Source organism: Helianthus annuus, chromosome 15 (assembly GCF_002127325.2).
Source record: "Helianthus annuus cultivar XRQ/B chromosome 15, HanXRQr2.0-SUNRISE, whole genome shotgun sequence".
NCBI classification, from domain to species: Eukaryota; Viridiplantae; Streptophyta; class Magnoliopsida; order Asterales; family Asteraceae; genus Helianthus; species Helianthus annuus.
In genome coordinates this window covers 170,566,392-170,588,901 of record NC_035447.2, presented here as the reverse complement: position 1 = coordinate 170,588,901, position 22,510 = coordinate 170,566,392, and the positions used below count along the sequence as shown (strand labels likewise).

At 37.9% G+C, this 22,510-nt stretch overlaps 3 protein-coding genes across 3 annotated transcripts; 1 reads left to right on the top strand and 2 right to left on the bottom strand.

Annotated features, from left to right (window-relative positions):
- The first annotated feature begins 8,630 nt into the window (after positions 1–8,630).
- Positions 8,631–13,115, top strand: LOC110912774. Its single transcript, XM_022157579.2, has 8 exons — positions 8,631–9,611; positions 9,696–10,364; positions 10,739–11,033; positions 11,117–11,224; positions 11,310–11,766; positions 11,844–12,027; positions 12,315–12,569; positions 12,642–13,115. The coding sequence occupies exons 2-8, from the start codon at positions 9,783–9,785 to the stop codon at positions 13,068–13,070; spliced, it is 2,310 nt and encodes a 769-aa protein (XP_022013271.1). The 5' UTR covers positions 8,631–9,611; positions 9,696–9,782; the 3' UTR covers positions 13,071–13,115.
- A 2,485-nt stretch (positions 13,116–15,600) lies between these two features.
- LOC118487569 lies at positions 15,601–16,686 on the bottom strand. Its single transcript, XM_035984517.1, has 2 exons — positions 16,474–16,686; positions 15,601–16,398 (listed from the first exon to the last, which is right to left on the bottom strand). Exons 1-2 carry the CDS (start codon positions 16,510–16,512, stop codon positions 15,601–15,603), a joined length of 837 nt encoding a protein of 278 aa, XP_035840410.1. The 5' UTR covers positions 16,513–16,686.
- Positions 16,687–20,318: 3,632 nt separating this feature from the next.
- On the bottom strand, positions 20,319–21,221 carry LOC110914411 (protein FAR1-RELATED SEQUENCE 11-like). Its single transcript, XM_022159204.1, has 2 exons — positions 21,083–21,221; positions 20,319–20,668 (listed from the first exon to the last, which is right to left on the bottom strand). The coding sequence occupies exons 1-2, from the start codon at positions 21,219–21,221 to the stop codon at positions 20,319–20,321; spliced, it is 489 nt and encodes a 162-aa protein (XP_022014896.1).
- Positions 21,222–22,510: the final 1,289 nt, after the last annotated feature.

The window sequence follows — 22,510 nt, the reverse complement described above, 5'->3', positions numbered from 1 at the left end:
GTTAGTCCTAATGCCTCCATCATTTACTTACTTGGGTTTAAGTTGGTAAGGACCGGGAACGTATCGTCGTGGCAAGTTCTAGATTTGTAAAGACCGAGCGGCTATTCACACAAGAAACGAAAAATGAGCATTTAATCTAAATATGTGTATTTTTATGCTCAATAAGGGCTCAAAACTCACTTTTTGTGGGAATGGGTTTTTTAATGTGATCAAGCATATATAATCGAATTTTAGCTAGACTTGTTATACCGGTTCATAATTTTCTTATGTTAGTTCTTTTTATCACGACGCTATCGGTTGTAAGTTTGTAAAAATATAACCCTTTTATAACTTGTTATTCCCAACTTAAACTAAGACAAGTAAATAATAAAAATGAAAAAGTTTTTTGAAAAAATTTGGGGTGTTTAGCGGTTCCAATAGAGTTTTGTGTAAGGCTTGTTTTAGGATTTTGCAAAATTCCAAGGTTTTAGCATCCCCCCCACACTTAAATTACACATTGTCCTCAATGTGTCCAAAAATAAAGTTTTTGGTTGATTAGAATATGTAAAAGTGTGTTTAAAACAAAGATTTGTGTTACTGGCGCTCTGGACACTGCCCCGTGTTGACCGGGCACGGCCCCGTGGTCAAGTGCCAGTAACAAAAATTATAGAAGTGAAACAGAAGCCTGGACACGGGGGCGTGTTCGCTGAACACGGCCCGTGTCCAGTTACCTGAACTGGGTGATTTCCTGCAGGGGGCTCAGCACGGGGCCGTGTTGGTTGGGCACGGCCCGTGTGGAGCCTTCTGTTGTGGAGACTTTTGTCGGTTTGTTCTGTTCTTCTGCATGGTTCCATTTTTTTTTCTCGTTCCTTTTTTCATCCATTACCACCATGAGTCCATAAACCATAAAAACCATCATAACATTGCTAATAGAGAGATTACATAAATATAGTTAATTAACTAAGGGGTACATAAGGTTATCATAAAGGTTCTACTTATTTATGAAAATTTCGGGAATAGCTTCCCGATGTAGAAACATTCTTCAGCCCATGGCTCCGCGGTTCTCACTCAAAGCCATTCTTCTATCTCCCTTGGGAGGTAGAAGGTAGCCTCATTCTCGTCGGTATCTTGAGGAGGAGCGCTTACCGGGATTCCTTGCACTACCCTTGGTTGCGGTACTTGGTGCAGGGCGTGCCATTCTGCTGGGATGATAACCTCGGGCACCACATTCCACGCCCTGTGTGTAATCACCGGAACCAAAGGCGGGGAAGCAAGAAGGTTTAACCTTTGGTGCAGAAGGTTCACTTCTTGCAGGCAGCCCTCCAAACCTATCGTCAGATGATTAACGCGGTCCACTAAAGCTTCTTCTACACTTGTCAATTCGTCCACGGCTTCCCTTAAAGCGTAAACGTAGTTTACTAGGGAATCCTCTGCGGTGGACGATCTCCTTCCATTTCGGTTATTCCTTGAAGATGTTCCGCTGTTTCGGCTGGCCATTTTCTGCGAAATAAGCCGAGGATAACTAAATTTTTGCAAAACAGTACCTCGAACACGGCCCCGTGCTCAGTGAGCACGGCCCCGTGTTCAACTGTCTGCAGGAATTTTTGTCTAATGGTTCGAGGTTTTTAAATTATTTTTATATACTTTCGTCGTGTTATGAGCTTAGATAATTTAAAAACAAAGTTATAGAACTAACTTTAGACAAGAATCCATAGCGAAAATTCCTACAAACCTTGCATAGAAGGTTGGAATCATGGGTTTCCAAGCTTCCATGGAGGTAGGGTTTGAAAAATTTTTGGAAGAAGAGGAAATGAACAAAAGTGGAAAAGACAAGGTGGTCCTTAGGAACCTTCTTTTGGTACTTACCTAGGATGGTATATGTGAAGATTCCAGGGATCTCTGCTTTGTGGAGTGGTCAAAAATGAGCAGGATTCAGGCTGCATTTAAAGAAAACGACAGCACACTGAACACGGCCCCGTGTCCGCCGGACACGGCCCCGTGTGCAGAAAAAAATCCTGACACATTTTGTCCGTATTCTGACAGAATCAGCAGAAAATCTTCTGAGCGAACACGGGGTCGTGGTGACCGGACACGGCCCCGTGTCGGAGGGCTGTCTTATGGAGTTTTGTCTTTTCTAAGGCGCTAACTTATATCGGGTGGCTCCTGACTTGTTGGAACAACCCCAAAGTGCCTAAGATACCTTAATTGTCCTATACTAAGGCGAGAACGCAAGAGGTTGTCGGTGAGGGTAATTCCTATTTTCATTCTAGGTGGACAAGTCCAACCCTTTCCCGGGCTCTCGTTAAAGAAGGTGTATGCCGAATCGCTCAGGTCTATGTATGCACCGAACGAGGTCGATGGGGAGTCCTTCACGGCACAATCGGCACAGGGACGACTATCGTCCACGTCTTGTCTAGGAGGAAAGGTATTTTCGGGAGCAACGAGGTTGTCAGAATGCGGTTCCAACATTTCCTCATGGTCATCATCTTGGGATGGATCTAAGAAATCCTTCCTAAGTTCTTTTGACCAATTTAGAAGTAGTTCTTCTAGTTGAAATAGCTCGTCAAGGAGCATATCTCCTAGAATATCCGGTTGGGCGCATTCGAGGGAGAAATAATGTTTATTTTTACTTTCGCCCCTCTTAAGGCTACAAGGAATTGGTGGGTCTATATAGTGTGGCCTATAAGTGAGGAAGAAACATTTTAATTCCTCGTGTTCGCCTCCACATATTTGACACCACAAACCATAAGAGTGCCGAAAGTAAAAAGAATCATCATTACTCATGTTTGTATCAGAAGTTACCAACCGTCGGGATCAAACGGTTCTGTTTTCAGCAACTGAATCTTGGGCACGGGGGCGTGTTGAGTGGACACGGCCCCGTGTTCAGCCTACTGTCTGATATAAAACAGGATTGCCAGTTCCAATGATTGGGCACGGGGGCGTGTTCAGCGGGCACGGCCCCGTGCTGAGCTCTGCAGAAGCTGAAAAATCTAAAAAAAAATCCTAAAAATTAAAGAAAAATAAAAAGATGATTAGGCCGTTGATTCCTAACTTTCTTAAAATCCTTGTGTCCCCGGCAACGGCGCCAAAAACTTGATGTGCGTAAGTGTGTATATGTTTTTAGATGTTCATTTAAGCCCTTTTTACACTTTTAGCCAAGTTTTAAATTTATAAAACACGATATTTACTAACACTAAACACACATATGGGCAAGTGCACCCATCGTGGACGTAGTATAGTGTTGGTAAGATACCGAGGTCGTCCAAGGACACAAGAGCTTTTAATACCGGTTTATCCTCAACGTCTAATCAAATCAAAAAGTTAGAAAAATATTTTAAACTAAGAAAAATAAAAACTAACTAAATGCTGAAGAATAAAATAAAATAAAATACAGATAGACAAGATGAATCACTTGGATCCGACTCGTGTATTAGTATAACCTTTGATTATTTTCGCACTTTTGCACTTGTTTAAGAGATTATCTTAGTTATTGTAGTAGGCCCCTCTTTTGAAGGCGACGTTACCCTCAACCCAGTAGTTTGAGTCAGCAAGGATACAATCCTAAAGGGTCGGATTATTGAAAGATAATGAATTAAGTTATTAATGCAAATTATGGTAGGCCCCGTTTTCGGCGGTGACGTTACCCTCGACTAAGTAGTCTGAGTCAGCAGGGATACAGTCCTAAATAGCCGGGTTATAGTATTAATAGTAGTTAGCTTATGAGGGGGTCAAAGAGTTTGGATCCCCGCCATCCAATACCCATGGGCATTGAAGGCGGTCCTATTAAATTTGACCCAGGTCCCAAGCAGGACCTCTAAACGCTGAACAAGGGCAAGACCTTTACCAAACCGTTCCCTTAACCCCCGACCGGGTAGCCAACATACCTCCATATAGACCGTGGAGATATGAATGGTGAAAATCTTTTATTTTATATAGACAGTAAAATAATGCCAAGACACCACAGACAAACGATAAGGAAAGATCACCTTCAACATAAGTAACTAGTTATTAAAGTCATTAATACAAAACCAAATAAAAAGTGCAAAAGATTAAAAATAAAAAGTATTATACTAAACACTTGTCTTCACCAAGTGATGTAAGAGACTTAGGCAAACATGGCCTTGATTGTCAAGAACTCTTACGATCAATCTTGGATCCCGAGACGACTCACACACTCTATGATGGACAATGGATGATGGTGGTGGATGATGGTGTTATGGTGGTGATGGGTGGTGGATGAAGTGTGAGAGAGGTGGTGTGCCAAGGGATGAGAGAGAATGGAACCAAGCTCCTCTATTTATAGGCTGAACAGAACGCTGGACACGGCCCCGTGTCCGCTGGACACGGCCCCGTGCCCGTCTGACATTCTCTCTCTTCATTAATTGTAATTGCGAATTACAATTAATGCGCCTGCTGTACTTTCAACACGCCCCCGTGTCCGCTGGGCACGGCCCCGTGGTGAGCAATGGAAGCTTCTACTGGTTTGTCTTTTCTGCTGCTTCCTGGGCACGCCCCCGTGTTCACTGGACACGGGGCGTGTTCAGACTTCTGTTCTCTTCTCTTTGTCTTGGGAGATGCCGTTGAGGGTCCGGGCAGTTTACTTTTGTCCCTTTTCTTGTATTTATGGTAGAATTAGTGGTCTTTTTGCTTCTTTTGTGATTTTGAGCTCATTTCATCCTGAAAATACAAAAGGAAGACAAAAACACTCTTTTTCCAACATTAGTACTTAAAAAGGGTTAGTTTTATGCCTTAATTGATGTGTTTTATATGTTGCATTTTACACACATCACTTTCCTAGCAAGCAAACATCTTAAACACCTGTCACATACGTTAAAATAAAGTCAATACATATAATGTAAAGGTGAGCATACAAGTTTGATAATAGCATATAGTGTTCGAAATGGTTTACGCATAACCAGCACGTACACAGGGGAAAACGAAGCATGTTAATTATCGACATGGACCTATCGATAACAATGACTGCGGGTTGACCGTCCGAGACGGTTCGCAATACATGATTACCACCATAATCCATGCAAGTAATTGTCCTTAACAACCCCCGTGTGAACGGGTGCTGAGTCCAAACTATAGTACTACGTCGTTAAGGCAGGTAGACAGCATTCCACGTGTAAACACAATCAACAAGCATTCATTTAGTCACGTAATACATGCATATTGGTCAGCGTTCAAATAGTTTGAGTAGTGTGATCGATTGTGTTTTGATATAAGTAACGTATGTAACACCCAAAAGTGCTAAAAGCGAAAAGGGATCGAGTATACTCACAGTGGTTGATTATGGATTGAAGGGAGCGCTTGAAGTAGGGTTAGCCTGAATAGTTTGGTAGTAGAACGATGAGTAACGTGGGAATGTATACAAGTGTAGATGGGTCCAACAGCCTGGTCGATCGAACGGTAGGTTCGATCGGAGGGGTTGTTCGTTCGGAGAACCTGTCCGTTCGGACAGTCCGTTCGATCGGCCGGTAGGCTCGATCGGCTGGACTGTTTGAGTGGATTGTTTCTTCCTTTGAGTAAGATGTGTTTGTGGATGATGGTTTGACCTTTTGAAGTCTTCGTTGTAGTATTTGAGAACACTGAAGTGTTCTTACCCTTCAGGTCGATCGATCGAACGGTCTGTTCGATCGGCCGGCTTAACCGATTGGTTAGGAACTTCAGTTGTAGTTCTCAACACAGGATGTCACTCAATCGAATAGCATACTCGATCAAACGGTATGCTCGATCGGGTGGCATTCCATTACGTCAAACGAAGTGAAAATCGACTAAGTGTTGAAGCATAATATCTCATGATCCGATGAGTAATGTTGACAAACAGCTGTTCGATCGAACAGTACCTCCTTCAATACCATACTTCATGAAATTGTTAAGTGTGGGGCCATATGCTAGCCGATCGGCTGGCCTGGTCGATTCGGCTGGCATGCCCGATCGGTTGGGCTGTTCGTTCGAACAGCCTAACCGTTCGGCCAGCATCCTGACCTGGTCGGCCTGTTCGCCTAACACTTGGCTGCTCTGGTTATTTGTCGTTATATTGAGGTAGTTTGACAACGGGCTGAATCATGGAACTTTCGTTCTTACTTGTTTCCCCTGTTCGGACAGGAATCACCCAAGTCCGGCAGGTGAACTGCTCGGAACGGTAGTTCGGCGTTTAACCCGAAATCGGTGAACCTTGTTGTTAGAATCCGAATCTTGAACCACACAACCATTGCAATAATTAGTGAGTTGGCTCAAGCTCTGTTTCTACCGGTTTAAAGGTTTTGAGTGTAAAAGAGTTGAAAGAAAGTCGGGAAATCCGTCTTTCAATCTTTCACACTGTGAAATGTTTGGATCTATCGTAGATTTTAGTTTGTTTATGTGGAAATCGGTTAGATCCAAGCTATTCATGGTTGAATGAGGCCAAAACATGGTGTTCTTCAAGAACACCATGATGACATCATCCAAGAACACTTAGATCTTGGTGATTTCATGGTTAGAAATCAAGATTTGAAATATAGAAAGGTGTAGAATCGTGTATTGATAAAAAAAACGTACAAGATTTGAAGTGAAAACTTACCGGAGTTGAGAGAAATCTGAGAAAAGGTGAAGAATAAGAGCTGGTCGATCAAAGCTTTCCAAAAGTGGTAAAGATGACAATGACAACCCTATTTATAGGCTCCAAAAGAGGAAAGTGCTGGCCGATCGGACAGGCTTCCTGATCGAACGGCCGGCTCGATCGAACAACATGTTCGATCGGCTGGGCTGTTCGATCAGAAGTGTCATGTTCGATCAGTGGCCGGTTTCGAGTGTTTTGACGACGATTGTTGATATTTCGATTTCGATTGAAGACAATACGAGTACGATAGAGTTCCCTATTCAAATTACTTTCAGTCCCAACTACTATATCTAACATATAATCACCTATATTACACCCTATCCTTACATTACCATTAGTCGTAATTCGATTTCGATTGCATTGTCTTGAGTTTCGAGTTTCGATTCGAGTTTCGATTGGTTCGATTGAATACCACACAAAACATAAAGTAAACACGCACAAGTAACACATAAGGCACACACACATACGTAATTACCATACCAAATTCGCATAATTCGAGTCTCGATTCGATGATGGTTAGGTCGGTTTGATTACTGATTGATTAACTTTATCGCATTGTTACTCCCTACTATTCACAGTCATAAATCGGGTCGCGTCGATTAAACATTCGATTAGTTCGATTCATTCTGATTACAACACTTACTCCACATAATACAAATAAAACATAAAATAGACTAATTATAGTCAAAGAAGTCAAAGTTGACTTGGACTTTGACTTTGACTTTGACATTCGAAAACACGGGGTGTTACAGCCGAAATGGGTTAAATAATGAAATGGAATATATATATATATATATATAGAGAGAGAGAGAGCGGTTAACATACATAATGACTAATCGTACATAATGTACACGACAATAATGACCGTCAGATCATGGGATTAGAAGCGTGATTAATTAGATGATAAGAAGCGGGTTTAAAGTGTAATTACTGTAACAAAGGGCTAAAATCGTAAATTTACTATGGCTATATACCCGGCTAAATCTCTCACTCAAATCAAAAACCGAAATTAAACTCCAAAATTGACGGTGAGGTTGAAGGCGATTGCGGGGAACGACGACGACAGTGTAAACGAGCATCGATTTGAAGTGAAGATGACGAATACGGCATTAAGAGGTATCGATTAAATCATCTTCTCATTAGTTTATTTCCTTCTTCAATCACGCACAAGGTTTTAGTTGAATTTTCATACTAATCGCTGGTTTGATTGTATGGTGACTAGGGGTGTTCAAAAAAATCCGAATCCGAAACCGAATCCGAAATATCCGAATTTTCGGATATCCGAATTTTCGGATATCCGAATTTTCGGATATCCGAAAATCGGATAATCCGAAAATTCGGATTCGGATTCGGATAGTGATTTTGAGAATTTTCGGATAATCGGATTATCCAAAAATATCCGAAAATTTAATTTTTATTTTTTCGGATATCCGAATATCCGAAAATATCCGAAGTATCCGAAAATATCCGAAGTATCTGAGAAGTATCCGAAATATCCGAAAAATATCCGAAGTATCCGAAATATCCGAAAAATATCCAAAATTTATATTCGGATATCCGAAACTATCCGAAAAATCTGGTTCCAAATATTAAAAAATAATAAAAAAATAAAAATTGGATATTCGGATATCCGATTAGATATCCGAACCCGAATCCGAAATTTCGGATATCCGAAAATCGGATATCCGAAATTTCGGATTCGGGTTCGGATGTCAATATTTCACTATCCGAAATTTCAGATATCCGAAAACCGGATTATCCGATCTTGAACACCCCTAATGGTGACACAAAAATTGAACAAAAATTGAAGCTAAAGGTGAGAGAAGGAGCAAGAAACGAAACGATCATGTGCACACGGTACACACTAGCGACATAAATCATTGAAACTGATGCAAGAATGGACATCATGTGGCTTGTTTTTTGTCCACTAAACAACTTCTGTTATAAAAAAAATAGTTGGCAAAAATAATAACGCTTTGTTGAGCAAAAATAATAACGCCTAACTTGCTTGATATAATTTGTTTTGAAATATGAATGTAGTGCCGGCTGATGATGATGATGACTTTGAGCCCCCCATTCAGCCGATGATAACAAACCAACCGCGCAATTTAAACGTAAAGAAAAAGCAAAAAAATTACATCTCCAAGATGATGATGATGATTTTGAAGTACCGATTAAAGAGTTGATAGGCAAAAGGGCCGAAAACACAAAAAAGAGGCCAAAGACTTCAAATGACCAAAATGATGATGACTTTGAGCCAGTAAAAAAGAAACCATCAAAAGAAGACAAACAGATGGAACCTAGAAAGGGGAAACATACGATTACCGAAGCGGAACCAATTAGGACGGAACCAAGACCGTACTATGAATACCATCATGATGTAATAAGCCTACGGTGTAGTCCTTCGGGTTTCTTAGATACAGTAAAACAATTTACAGAAGCACAGGTAGCAGATGTGAAAAGCATAGGATTTGGTGATGTGCTTGATATAAAGGTTAATCATATAAGCACACGTCTAGGTTATTGGCTCGTACGAAACTATGACGAGCAATACAATACAACAAACTAAGCATAGGAAATCATAAGATAGAAATCACTCGAGATTCAGTACACAGTGTGTTTGGTATTCCAAAAGGGGATGTTATAGTACGGGAAAAAATAAGCCTCGGAAAGGAGCAATAGTCGCAAAAAATACTGCTACTCAAGGGGCCGAAACAACAATTGATGAGTTCAAAAACCAGTGGCCGGACACAAACAAAATCACTCATACATTAGTTGCAAAAACAATGAAAAACAAACAAATGGCGGCAGATTGTTCAAGTTAAATTTTCTAGCCTACTGGAACACTTTGTTTGTAGAGATAACAAAGTCAACAACGGTTAAACAAAGTTTTCTGCTTGCCATTGACAAAGAGGAAGACATTTCAAAGCTGGATTGGTGCTCCTTTGTTTTAGAATCTCTCAAACGAACTAGACAAGGTTGGAAAAAACTAGACTCACAATACAATGGACCAGTTGCATTTCTAACGGTATGTTTTGTAGACATCTTTAAAATTTATGCTAATACAATATTGGTAGTAGTAATTTGGTTTTTTTCAAACAACTATATGCAGCTTCTATACAACCATTATTTCAACTCCAGGCACAAAATTTTCGATGAAGTTGTCAAACTACCTGTCATAAAGTATATAACATCGGGTATGATTGACGAAGTGGAAGAATATTTATACAACAATGGGCCGCTGAATGTTGATGATTGTGATGAATTTGACAAAGATGAAGAAACGCATGACAATCGCCAGGATCAACAACATGTGACTGCCTCAGACATCAATGAGGATGATCATCAAAATGAAGAGACTCCAACAACGCCATTCAAAATCGACAATCAACAAACTTCAACGGTATTCACGGACCTGTTCGGTGCCAACATCCCATTACACGAGGCAGCTGCGGTACAAGAAAACCTCACCGCATTCGATACTTCAGATCAGCCTCGGACAGATACGGATGACTACTCAATACCACCAGTGGATACCACACATGTCTACACAAGAAGAAACCTGGCTGGTGAAGATTCGATTGACGAAGGTTACATACCATCAACTACCGATTGGTTTGAGGGCTGGAATCCTAGTGAACATATTTCAGATTTGAACCTAGAAGAAATGGGCATAGGGACACAAACGCAAAAAGAGCTTGACTACTGCAACACTCCGCTCCAACTAACCGGAGTAATCTATGATCACGCTGCGTGGGAAGCCTCAAACAAAACTAAGAAGGTAAACTGGATTTTGGTTTATGATATTATGAATAACGCATGCTTTAAGATCTTTTAAGAACCTCTTAATACAGAATAATAATTGTTTATGATGTTATAAAAATAACGCATGTAAATCTACAAAAATGACGCTAGTTAATTAGGAGAAACATTGGCCTGTTACCACACTAGATTAACCTGTTGGGCCAGTTTATTAGGAGAAACATTGGCATGTTGGACCAATTTATTAGTAGAAACATTAACAAAAATGGACAAAAACATACAAAAAAATAACGCTTTTTACCTATATAATTACGCTTGCTATTGCTAAAAAGGAAAATTACGCTTATGATGGACATAATCACGCATGCTATTGATAATACTCCAATTGTGCAGCTGTTGTTGAAAACAATGGACAAGAATATAAATAAATACATTTCGCTCGTTACGGAAATGAATAATCTCGTTAAGGACTTAAAGGAAAAGTGTTTCTGGAATCCAGAAATAATGAGAATGTGTAAAAGATGGGATGATGCGGTTAAAAATACGGTGCCGACGAGAACTGATCAAGTAAGCTCCGGAGGTGAAGAGGCGATTCAAAACAAAGTTGGAGAGGGTGGCGATACAATTGAAGAGTTAGGAGGGGATGGAGATGCAACTGTGGAACACAAAAACACAGGAAAAACAAAAGGTAAAAAATAAGAATTTGTATTATTTCTTACGATTTCCGGGAATTTATGTTTAATAAAAACGAAAACGTTTGGGATTTTATAGGATGTCATGATGTTGATAATATGACATATGACGATGGGGGTATTTCAGACTCATGTCTGGCTGCATTACAAACCATCGAACCAGGTGTATACAAGCAGACACCAGAAGGTAACAAATATGAGCATTGCTAAATTATTAAACGTATTGTAACTTGTGTTTACGAAAAAATTAACCTACTCGAACATACAAACAGTGACACAAGCAGATGTGGTACATCAAATGGACCAAGCTGTAAATTTAGCAGAGTGCAGCCAGCAAAAAGCACAAAGTGGTAAAGAAATGCCTCCAACCACATCCGCTGAAGAACCTGATGAAGTGACGGATGCAGAAATGCAGTCGGTAGAGACTCTTTTAAAATTGGCTCCAATCCTACAAACACCAAATGAAAGAGAGCCCAACACTACGGTGTCTGCAAACACAAAGAAAACAGATGACGAGATACATAAACAACTAACGGATGACGAGAGACATACACAACTAGTGAGAACGCGTCTCAAAATGTTGAAGGAAAAGAACGAAAAACGAATGGCAGAATTAGGTGAAGCATACAGATCACCTTACTGCAACAGGATAACCAACTTATACGAGCTACTTCTGGATCGTGACCAAACGATCATCTGTTATCTCTTAGCCCCGGTAGAAGATATTGGGTAAGATGTTTTGTCTCTACAATTTTCAAAATTTTCATCTGTTTTTTAAACTTTCGTTTTATGGTTTTAAACAACAGGACATTTATATACAAATCTGAAAGTGGATTCGAAGCACTAAAAATCATTTTTGAAAGCTTTCACCCATCGCAATACATAGCTTCAAGTGGAGTGGACGCGTTTGTGGATGTGTTAAACTTTGAAGAGAAAAAAAGGGACAAAAAATCATCACCCTACAGGCTGTTCTTGCCAAGTACAATATTTGTAAGTTAATCCACAATAATCATGCATGTATAAATTATGCTATTAGCTTTTGAATGTTACCCACACATATTGAAATGTAATCATGCATCTTAAGGTTTTTAAGCAATCATACTATATGATAATCACGCTTGTTTAAAAGCTGATGCACATACTATAAACTTAATCACGCTTGTTTAAAAGCTGATGCACATACTATAAACTTAATCACGCTTGTTATGATAATCACGCTTTTTTAAGACTAATGGACAGATGTAGTTTAATGAAAAAAGTCACCATAATTTTTGCAGCAAGACGAAATGTTTGGGCCAAAATACTCAGACAATGATCGATTGAAAGTATTTGCACCAATTGTAGACGATATACTGAGTAAGTATCAGGTGAAGAAAGTTGACACATTGGATCTAATCTTCATTCCAGTACTACTATCTGATCATTTCTGGTGCCTATGCTTTCACTTGAAAAAAGGCGAAATCGAGTTAATTGATAACTCTAGGTTTGACGAACCGTTTAGCAAACGCTGCCGTGGGCGCCCCGAAAAGCTGGTAATTCTAAGTAGCTTTATATTACTCCAATGAATAGGTAGGTACTAATATGATTTTTTTTTGTGATTATAGCAAAGAGTTCTAGGACTATACCTAAAAGGCAAGATTCGACAACAAGAGTGGATAACAAACTTGGAAAGAGCAAGCATAATTCGAAAGGAAATGGATTGGAGAACTCTTCAAAATGGTTGCGACTGTGGTGTCTTCACTATGAGACATATGGAGACATACAAAGGAAAATCTCCATGGAATCCGGGGTTTGAGAACGGAGATAAAAAGAAGAGACAAGATTCTCAACTTCGATTCTTGCGGTACCGATATTTTAGTAAGATTGTATTGTCCGACTACAATCTTATAAGGAAAGAAGTATTCGAGAAAGCTAAGGAATTTACGAAGAAAGCGAGCACCGTGGATATTTTGCGCGATCTAGATAACAAAATTAAGGACCGCTTGGATCAGTTCTTCAGTCTTAAAAAAGGGGAAAAAATGCTGAGTCGTTAAACTACTTAGTTGATGTTCTTTGTTGCAAAAATCTTAGACATGTTGGTTTTTTAAATTTATTTTTAATTCTTAGATTTTCTTATTCAACACACAATTTCCATACAAATATAGAACACTTAGATAAAACATAAAAAACGCATGATCTCACTACACAGATGATTGATGATACATAATAACCATCAGAAATAGGACTTCAAAAACTTGATCTTCGTGTCCATAGAGCATCCTAAGACGGTTATAGTATTCGCAAGCTCCTTTAACTGTTTCTCATCCCGCTTGCCAAGATCAACCATAAACATCATAGCCACCTCTTTGACGCTTGAATCTGTCAAACCAGACAACAAATTGAATATCTCTTCTCGCCTTTTCATGTTCTCTCTCACCCTAGAAATGTTAGTTTCCAACAAGTCTTTACATGACTTGTCCTCGGCTATTTGATCCTCGATCCTCTGTTTAAGGTAAGCACGCATACCGGATGATGAAGAAGAACCACACGATGAATTACAAGAATCTGCCATCTTTAAGGTAGCGTTTGGTATGAAGGAATGGAAGGTGGAATGGAATGGATCATTCTGATGGAATGAAAATAAACATGTTTGGTTATCATGTGGTAATGGAATGGAGCATTCCAAGGGAATGTAACTCCTTCCAAATATAATAATTTCCATTCTTTGGTATGTAGGTGTTTTTTTTCCATTCCCTCAAGGAATGGAAAGAAATATGTTGTTATTATTATTATTATTTATTATTATTATTATTATTATTATTATTATTATTATTATTATTATTATAATATTTATACTTATACTTTTATTTGCATTTATATTTATATTTATTAATATTCATACTAATATTAATATATATGAAAAATCTATTACTAATTTTTTATCATTAATATATTCTTCTTCTTATTATTATTATTATTATTATTATTATTATTATTATTGAGTCAATTATATTTTTGTCGTTTTTAATACAGTTGTGTTTCGTTACTTCATCTTTTTTTGTTTATCAAATTGTACAAAGTAATAATTCATTCTATTCACATATGAGTAACCAAACATCACAATGGAATGGAATGATCCATTTCATTCCGTTGTCCATTCCATTACCTCGTCCATTCCATTCTCTCATCTATTCCATTACCCCATACCAAACAGACCCTAAGATATAATATTTGAATGGTTTTCCAGTGATATATAAAGGAAATAACAAACAAGAGGACAACTAAAATTATTAACCATGACAACTGTATGGTTCAGGAATCATCCTAGCTGTTTTTTTGGAGTTTTCTTGGCCTAGTACAAATTATCACGTATTTACATATTATCACGCTAGTATACCAAATCACGCATGAATTAAAATAACGCATAAAACATCCTATCACGCATGGATGAGTATTATTAAAAATAACGCATGTATCAACTTAAAGCTGAAATAATCACGCTTGAGATTAATCACTGAGCATTAATATACAGGATACAAGTTGATATAAAATATAATTATTTCTCATAATAATGAAACCTACACATAGTCCCTTAAATCGATATGACTAGTCATTATGTAAGATATCTAATTTTAATTACAAAAAATCTCTCTCAACTACCATATTAATTCACAGTCTATATACATATATCATTCCCCCCATTAGATTTATGCAGAAAAAGAAAACACCTCTCTTCAAAGAAAACAACAATGTCTACTGACCCCTCAAGCGAAGCAATCAAGGAGCTCCTTTCAACCCGCAGGTTAACAGAGCTTGCTTCTAATGTTAGCTCTTCTAACTGTATTCTGGATGTGCAGGGGAGACTCTTAGAAGAGCAAAAGAAGACCCAGGAAGTCTGGGGGAAAGTCCTAGAAGAACCAAAATCTTCTTTAAGGGACAATGGCATAGAGATGATGAAGGATCAGACATCTGCAGATAACTTGGTTTACTCATATCTGAAAGATGCAGTTGATACGATTAAAGAGAAGATGGAGACGACTGAGAAAGATCTTGGGAAGATATTGAAACCCAACTAAGTGGTATGGCTGATTAATCCACTTTTTTGTTGATATTTTGGGATACACTAATGTTGTTGGTATTTTGAAGTATGGTGGTTTTTTGGTGTATTAAACTCATATGTGGGTATATTTATGGAAATCATGGTATGAATGTAGGTATATTTATGAATGTTATTTTAGCATTATTAATATGAAAAAATGCATGCTAATAATTATCACGTATGTGTCTTTTTTATGCCGCAAGTTATGATAATGAAAATCTGTGTTTGGGTATGTTTTGGGTGGAAGTCGCTGTGAACAGGTTATGCAAAAATGCTATAGAGGGCCAATTTGAGATCTCCATTACAGATAGTCACGCATAGAATGGTATAGGATGGTAAAATGTTCTGAATGTAACAGATTACATAAAGTTGTGAATGTAACAGATATGATAAATCACGCATAGTATATCGAAAAGGGGTAAAAAAAAATTAAATGACATATTTAATCACGCATAGAATGGTAAAAATGTTCTGAATGTAACAGATTACATAAAAGTTGTGTCTTCCCATTCAGAATCACTATCACTATCATCTGCTTCTTCAGCCTCCTCATACTCCTCCTCTTCCTCACTAGTTTCTACATCCTCGTCCTCTTCGTCAACTAAACCAGGATCGTTTTCTAACTGAATTGCTCTTCTTTTCCTCCCCTTTTTATTGGCATTCTTATCGGCAGCACTAGCTTTACCCTTTAAAACTTCGCAAGTTCGAATATCATGACCTTTGATATTACAAACACTGCAAGTCCGACTTCTCTTGCCTTTTAGACTTTTAATTTTCTCTTTTTTTGATTTAATCCGCTTATGTGAACCGCGTCCTTTGTTTCTAATACCGGTTGGCACACGGACTGTAGGAGGAGCATCAGTGTTCGGTTTCTCGTAACCGATTAACCTTGAATATCTATCAAACTTAGGGTCGATGGGCTTGGTTATGCGAAGTTCATCAACCATTTCTTTCATCTCCCTCATCCGATCCCTGACTACAAGAAGATGATCAAAATCTTTCATCAAGTTACCAATAAGATACTCCCCGGTCTGCATAATCTCATACGCAACCTCTTTGGCCTTTTTATGCGCATCATTATCATCAACACTTAAATCAAATGTATTATTTAGATCATTCGGTACCACGTCTTTGGTCCATCTTCTCATAATGTACTTGTTGGGAATTTCTTTCACTTTGAACATCTTGAACACAAAATATATATGTTTGCACAACAATCCATATTGTTCAAACCTGCAACAACTGCATGATGCTATTACATCCTCCCCCTTCTTGAAACAAACCTAAACAAAAACAATTGAAAACTAAATATCAAATAAAAAAAGCACGTTGTTGTGTAATAACGCATGTTAGCTTACCTCTAGTAAACCGTCGCCGTGTGCTTTCCAATCCTTCATACTTATCTTCAAAATGGTTCCTCAATTTTGGTCTCCATCGGAAGGCACTCGGACAGTGTTCCTTGTATCTCTGATTGTTGATCAGCAAAAATTGACCTCGTGTAAATTTTCATAGCATCATCCTCTAAAGTAGATTCAGAAAAGTTATCTAGGATTGTATTTCTAGATATATGGTCATTCTTCCGATGGTTAAATCTTTGCACATCCATTGCACCATCAAAATGGTTAAAGAACTCAACAAGCGTAAGTTGAGAATTCGCCACTTGATAGAAAAAATGGTTTTCGCACTCTGATCTGGAGGTGGTCCGCATAAGCCCAGACATAGGCTCATAACGATAGAAAGCTGGAATCCATGAAGATCTCATGCCAAACATATCATTAATCCATTTATTCTCAGTTAGACCGAATTCAATCATTATCAGCTTCCATTCTATCATAAACGTTTCTGGCGCAATCGAATCAGTCCATACAATGTCACACATACGTCTCTTGAACTCTTCGTTGTTACACAACTCATGTCCCACCTATTAAAACAAAGAATAATTGGAACTTATTGAACAAGGGCAAAAAAATGAATGAAGGAGATAATAACGCATGAAACTAATCACGCAGTTTGTAATGAATAATCACGCATGTTGTAGTTGAGCCTAACCTTATCAGCAAGTTTCTTCATTATGTGCCACATACATAATCTGTGCCTACTCTTATCGAACACTGCTTCGATAGCTTGTTTCATCGCGGGATCCTGATCAGTAACGACCACCTTCGGCTGCTTACCAAATGAGTCCAAAAATGATTGTAAAAGCCATTTATATGATTCAATGCTTTCAGATGCTAGCAACCCGGCTCCAAGCGTCACATTACGATAGTGGTTATCAATACCAGTAAAAGGTACAAAAACCATTTTATACCTTCAAAATGTGGATTAAAAAATGAATAAGAAACAAAAAGACTATACTGTAACGCCCGGCTCTTTTGTACTTTCCATTTATAGAAAGTTTTGTTCGTATTTCTATTTTTGGAAATCTTGTATTCTTGTAATCGCTCCTTTCATTGTAATCATTATCAAACCAAGACTTGGGTCATTAATGAAGCTTGTATTTTATTACATTTATGTTATACACACTCTATGTATGCTCGTATGTTCGATTTGGTGAATCAATCGATGTTTAATCGTTATTCTTGGAAACTATGTGCGAAACTTGTAATTAATCTAAACTTATGCATTGAACGTCTTTTGAACGAGAACGATACTTGGTTATGACATTTATACGCTTAAACATACTTTGGTTATGATCATCATGCTTAACTACACCTTATACTATGCTTTTGTATCAAAACAAGTCCCTAAACTCTCAACTTTGCACCTAAAGGAACCAAATATAAACTTCAGGGGCCTAAGTGTAATAAAACGAAAGTCAGACAACCCCTACCCGCCGCGTGACGCGAGGGTCCTAGACGTCACGCGACGCCCTTGTTTCGGCAGAAGGTGTGTTTCTTGAGCTGTTGTGCACGAAATCCAACTCTCCAACCTCACCCAATCACCTTTAATCCACCTCTAATCACCTCCAATCATCTTCTAACTCCTCCATTATAAATACCCACCTTCTCCAACCCATTTGACACTTTCACAACTCTCTAATCTTCACAAATTCACTCTCAATCTGCAGTAAATCTGAGTTTTGGACAGATTCTTGTAACTTCACTAAAGTGAGTGTAACTTGCTTATTTCTTAGCCAAATCACTTGGTTCTTCTTCCTATTGCTTTGTTATGTCCTTGGGTTTGAATCCTTGGTTTTTCCTTGGAAGAATCATGCTTGGATTTGCCCTAAAATGGACTAAAACTTTCTGTTTTGTTTACTATTAATCAACAACATGTTATTTCTTACCCAACTTGTGTTTAAACACATCTCACACCAATGTCCTAATGCTTACAACCTCTCTTATGGTTGGTTAAGCTTAAAAACATGGTTGAGACACTTAAATCAGAGGTTAAAACCTCACAAACTTTCTGTTTTGATTAGGGTTTTACCCACAAGTAGTGTTCAAGTGTGAAACTTGATGTATGTGTGATGGTTGGTTTAGCCTAGGCTATCCTTCATAAGAATCCACTCATTACTTGATGTTTTTTTTTCTATAGATTAGTTGTTGTTATTACCTTAATACTTGTATGTTCATGACCCTCCTTGTTGTTTATAACAACAAGTGTAGTGGTGAACAATAGAGGTGCCTAAATGGAAGCTTGTTCTTCCTACCTCATGTATGTATTCTATGACACAAAGAGGTACCTAAATGGAGACATTAATCTCCTACCTCATGCTTGAATCATAAGACTTGTAAACTATATAATATCTAAGTTATTCTATATGTATACATCTAAGTAACTAAGACTTGATGATGACTTAATAGTTATTTGTTAAGTGGACGTTACATCATCTATGACCATGCCCTTGCTACGACTCTAATGGATCTTAGAATCCATGAAATCATACCAACTCTTTGAGTTTCAATAGTGTCAAGAACAAGAGTTATGTGTACAAGATGATTATTTTCACCTATGTTACTTTCTATATATTTTAAAAAACTCCGAATCTATAATCTTCCGTTATACGCCAACTCACACACCTACGTTTCCTTGTGTAGAAGGACAAGGTGCTCCGAACTAATCCATCAACAAACTTGCTCTCGGAACTTCAAGTCACCACTTGTAAACCGTGAGTATACTCGTACTTTTCCCCTTTTTACTTTTACCACTTTTGGGGTGTAACATGTTTACCTATTGAAACTTACACATGAACTTTTGTCTAAACACATGAACATTCCTATAACATGCTTGTATATGTGATGACTTGATACTTTAAATTTGGGTGATTCTTATGTGTTGAACTTATCATTAACTTCGTACGAGCCAAACCTTGACATATGTAGCGCTATAGGATTAACGACCCGCCTCTACTGAAACTTTGGTTATGTCATGAGCAAGTTGCGTTTTCTTGGTTTGATATGTTAGACACATGCCATATTTAATGTTTATCTTGAATCGCATGCTTGCTATGAGGAATTGTTCACACTTTTATCTTATGCTATGTATGTACCAAACTTGTATACTCGCCTTTGCTTTTGCATTGAATTGTGTTTTAAACATGTTACAGGTTGAGGATGATGAGACCATGAAATGAAGTAGGCTTGATGCCTAGATACACATATAGACGTTTAGGTTTAATGTTGTATCAATTTTGATTATGTTGTTATGTATTTCTTCGAACATGTTGTTATTTGTATTTCTTGTATTGTTGACAATTTACTATGGAAATGAAATTTGGATTATTAAATTATTGTCACAAATAGCGTTATGATGTCTCGAGCAATCTTCACACTTCGTCTCATCCCGATGTTTCCGCCATTGGTTGGGGTGTGACATATACAAACAAATAAAATAACAGGAATACCATGGAAGTGAGGACTAACTTGTTGGTTTTAAATGTAGCATCAAAGGATATGACATCTCCAAACTCAGCATAGTTACGTTTGCACAAACCATCCGCCCAGAACAGGCCAGTTAAACGTTTGTTCTCATCGACTGAATGAACGAATGAATAATCAACCATAAACTGCTTTTTATCGGTCAACCTATTGATAACCATATCTGCATCATACTCTCCGATATAGCTATGTATCCTAGCTCTAAAATTCTTGCAATCGTCTTTAGTTGCGCCAACATTTTCAAAACCTCTGTATCTTTTTCTCATTATATTGAAGGCTTTCACTGGCCCAAGATTCAATGTACCAAGCTCCCATATCATCTCTTATTGTGTCTCGGAAAGATGTCTATAAGCTGGTAATAAATGCATATCTTTGGGGCAAACGAATGAATGATTATGCGACTGAACAAACTTATCAACCTTATACAACACCCCATCGGTCGAACAAAGCTTAATTTGGGCTTTACAGCCGGTTCGAATAGTCGGTCTGTTCCTATGTTTATATGGCTTAGACAACTTCCTATAAGGATCATCGAATTCCTGTGGTTTATGCCCCTCCTTTGAATACACAAAGTATTTAGTCTTGATAACACCATCAACATGATGTTCACCTCTTTTTCGAGCAGAGAACCCTGCCTTCTTGTCATAGGTCTGATAAAAAACATATGCTTGCTCTATCGAAGAGAATTCCATTCAGATAACAGGAACACATGATGAAGCTACCTCCGGAATATACAATCTTTCGTCTACACATTTTAAAAATGACAAAAAAAAGAATTATAAACATGACCTCTAACCAAAATACACACAAGGGAAAAGAACAAAATCACGCATCAAAAATAATAACGCATCAAAAAATAATACCGCAGGAAGGAAAAAAAAGCATCCATTAATGTATACTTCATAAAAATAACGCATGGTTAGTGAATTACACAGGTCTTCTTCAACAAATCTTATAACCAAGCGGGATTATATAACATTTCAAAAAAACTAATAATAAAAAATGATGAACGAGCAAAAACAACACATCATACTCCAATAATTTGGTTGAATTTTGGAAAATTGAAACCATTTAATTGACAACTTACTGGTCTGATCATCTAACTGAACGTGGTTGTCTGATGTCGGATTCCTATATTGCTCTGCATCATCATGACCGGCATTGACCTCAGCATCTTCAAATTCAATATCATCTACATTTCGAGCATTACTACTCTGTGGATCCATTACAAACAATAAGAGATGGAAACCCTAATCGCCCACAAATAACCTCTAATTTGATAATTTGAAAAACGGAAATGATTTGAAACTGATATGAATCGTAATTACCGGGATGCAGGAGATAACGAACTCGCATAATTAGCTTGATGTTAGAAAATGTCTGAATTACCCTGGTTCAAGAATGAATAATGTCTAATTTGCCCTTAATTAAAAATCCTAATCGCTGCGTAATCACGCTTTAATCACACAAATCGGACGGTCAGGATGGTCGCGTACGTGAAGTATGATTAGGGGTTTTGTACATTATACTTTCTATATATATATATACCGTGCCAAATACAAATGCAAAATGTTTGGTCGTTTAGACCAAACGAGTCAAAGGGTGATTTTTAGCGCCATTTGACAAATAACAACTAATGAGTATTGTTGAGTCTAGTGCACACAGGATAAAAACGGCTTATGGAAATTTACGCCGCTATAAATTAGCGAAATCATTAATGCGAGGTATTAAACGGGCCAATACTTGACCCGAGCCAGGTACGCATGTTTTGTATTGTAGTTAGAAGCGATATTTTGGTCAACCATTAGCGAAAGTCCTTTGTCGCAAAATGAAGGATTAAATTTGACCAAAAAGCCCTAGAGGGGTAAATAGGGCAAACAACCTTAAGAGTTGTTTGGAGATAAACGTTTTATTAAATTAAGTCCTTGTTATATGTATAAAAAAAATTGGAGATAGGATGTAAACTAAAATGAAAGCGATTCTAAGCTTTAAAGTGCTTAAATACCCTTAATGGGTCAAAATAAGCACTTGAGCGTAAACGGTTTTTATTGTGTAAGAGACCCGTGATTTGAGATTAATACGATAGGAGATATTGAAATTATGAAGTTCACGAGTTGAAAGATCAAACAAACATGTTTGTTTGATAAAATCACGAACGGGTTAAAATTTGGTAAAAAGGGTAATAAACCGAAGAGTTAAAAGTCTGAAATTTTGTTAAACCAGATATTGGATTTTAACTCCATAATAGGGAGAATTAAATTACGGACGCGTAGGAAAAAGAATCACGTAAAACGGATATGTAGATTTAAAGTTATACACGTTTTCGTAAAAAGAATCGGAGCTGGAAAATGCAGTAACAGCTGCAAAATATTCTGCCCAGTGAGCTACCGTATGTTACGGTGGCTACCGTAACTTACGGTAGATACTGAAGTTGTTACGGTGGTTCTGTACTGCCTTACGACAGCCCCCCTTATGGCCAGAGGCTACCGTAGCTTACGGTAGAGCCCAGATTGTT